Source organism: Onychostoma macrolepis, chromosome 05 (assembly GCF_012432095.1).
Source record: "Onychostoma macrolepis isolate SWU-2019 chromosome 05, ASM1243209v1, whole genome shotgun sequence".
Lineage (NCBI taxonomy): Eukaryota > Metazoa > Chordata > Actinopteri > Cypriniformes > Cyprinidae > Onychostoma > Onychostoma macrolepis.
The window spans coordinates 12,605,810-12,607,500 of record NC_081159.1 but is presented as its reverse complement, the minus strand read 5'-3'; the positions used below and the strand labels follow the sequence as shown (position 1 = coordinate 12,607,500).

Sequence of the window (1,691 nt, the reverse complement as noted above, 5' to 3'; positions counted from 1 at the left end):
GGAACAATTCAATTGCATGAATCCATCTGGGCTTCACTGCTTTTGGCAGTTTGCCTCTGCATAAGCAACGTTGTGACAACCCCCCTGCTTGCCCTATAACAGAGTTATGATAAGTTTAAGGACTAATGTACACAACAGATGCAGAGCAGGAAATATTGTTCCAAGCCAATAATCACTGATTGGACTGACAGACAATAAACCTCATACCAAAACACACAAACACACATATAATGAGTTATTTGTTATGATGCATATCGTATGTGTTTAACAGAAACACTTGAGAATAACATTCAATCAATGACATTAACAAAACATTATCTGGTGGATTTCTTGGAATACTTCATTCTGACTGGACAATCACTGCATTCTGTGGTCAAACACGTTTGTATAACGACTGACAAACTGGTACAGAATTTTTCAATAAGGGCAGACTGTAGATTATTACAGTCCATTTAATGTTTAAAAATGTCATACTTTGGTGCATATATGGTCATATACTAATGAAACACAAACTGCTGATCTTTTAAATTGTAATATTTTCTTAGTTTTAGATTGTCCTCAAAAATAAATTTTGTTCAGACTCCTTCCTGGACAACAATAACCTTTAAAAAAAAGTATTTTATTTTTTTTGTACATTAAATAATATTTTTTTACACGTGTTAACAAAATGCATTAAAGGGTTAACTAAAAGGCTTTACTATTTGTTCTGTGTATACAGGTATATGATGCAAATATAAGACAATAGACAATAGATATCAGCTTACCTGCAGAGTGTGTAAGAGTCACTCCAAACACCAGAGCACACAACAGAGTGAGAACAACCTGATTCATGATTCACCTCACAGGCAGCTCCAAAGAAATGTTTCCTTCTTACACGGTCCGTTCCTTATAAAGCACAGACTTACTTTCATTTTCCAAGCTTCCAATAAAATGTTCTCAGCAACACATCCATCATCCTTGAGGATAAAATTGCGTGGCCGGAACAGAAATGACCACTTGTTTTAACATTTGAAAGTCTATGATATCTGCACTTAAAAGTCACTAAAGACTATGTAGAGAGAAAGACAGCACAAAGAACACATCATAATTATTATTAATATTTATTTCTTTTGCTTTAGGCAAGAAGAAGAAATCAATAAGCCTTTTCTAAACCTAGCTTTTAGAAGTGAGTGTTGTATTAACAAGGTCTTATAGTCAAACATTAACATTCACCACAAATTAATGATAAAAACGTGCTTGGCATATGTTTGGTCACTTAGTTTGTAATGTTTGCCTTTTGGGAAGATACTGTATTTCCTCTGAGTATTTAATTGTTGAACTTAACTTGACTGTGCAGAGAACAGAGGATTTAAGATTTTTCTTAAGATTATTGGTCGAATGTACAAATGTTTTTAGTAAAACCTGGTATTATTAAAGGTGTGTGTGCTACAGATAGGAGTGATACTGCATGTTATGCAAAGGAAGTGAATAGATTTAAAGAGAAAAAAATGAAATTACTTGAAATGCAACTAAAATGATTACAAATTATGTCTACATAATTAAAACTCTTCCTTGAAACAAAGACAAAATATCAACTGGTCACTTATTGTCACGCCCCTGGACTGTCTTGTGTTGTGTTTTTGCTCCCCATGTGTTCTGTGACCCAGTTTCTCCCCAGTCTGATTGTTAATTTGATTCCAGTGTGTCTCCTT

The 1,691-nt window shown here is 33.9% G+C and overlaps 1 protein-coding gene across 1 annotated transcript in view; it reads right to left on the bottom strand.

Moving 5' to 3' along the window:
* cxcl20 (chemokine (C-X-C motif) ligand 20) overlaps window positions 1-846 on the bottom strand; it is a 2,071-nt gene extending 1,225 nt beyond the window's left edge. The window contains exons 1-2 of the mRNA XM_058776989.1: window positions 765-846; window positions 1-93 (exon numbers count right to left, since the gene is read on the bottom strand). The exon at window positions 1-93 is cut by the window's left edge and continues 34 nt beyond it. Coding sequence (XP_058632972.1) covers window positions 1-93; window positions 765-831 — 160 coding nt within the window. The 5' untranslated portion in view covers window positions 832-846. The remainder of the gene's footprint in view (window positions 94-764) is intronic.
* Between the last annotated feature and the right edge of the window lie 845 nt (window positions 847-1,691).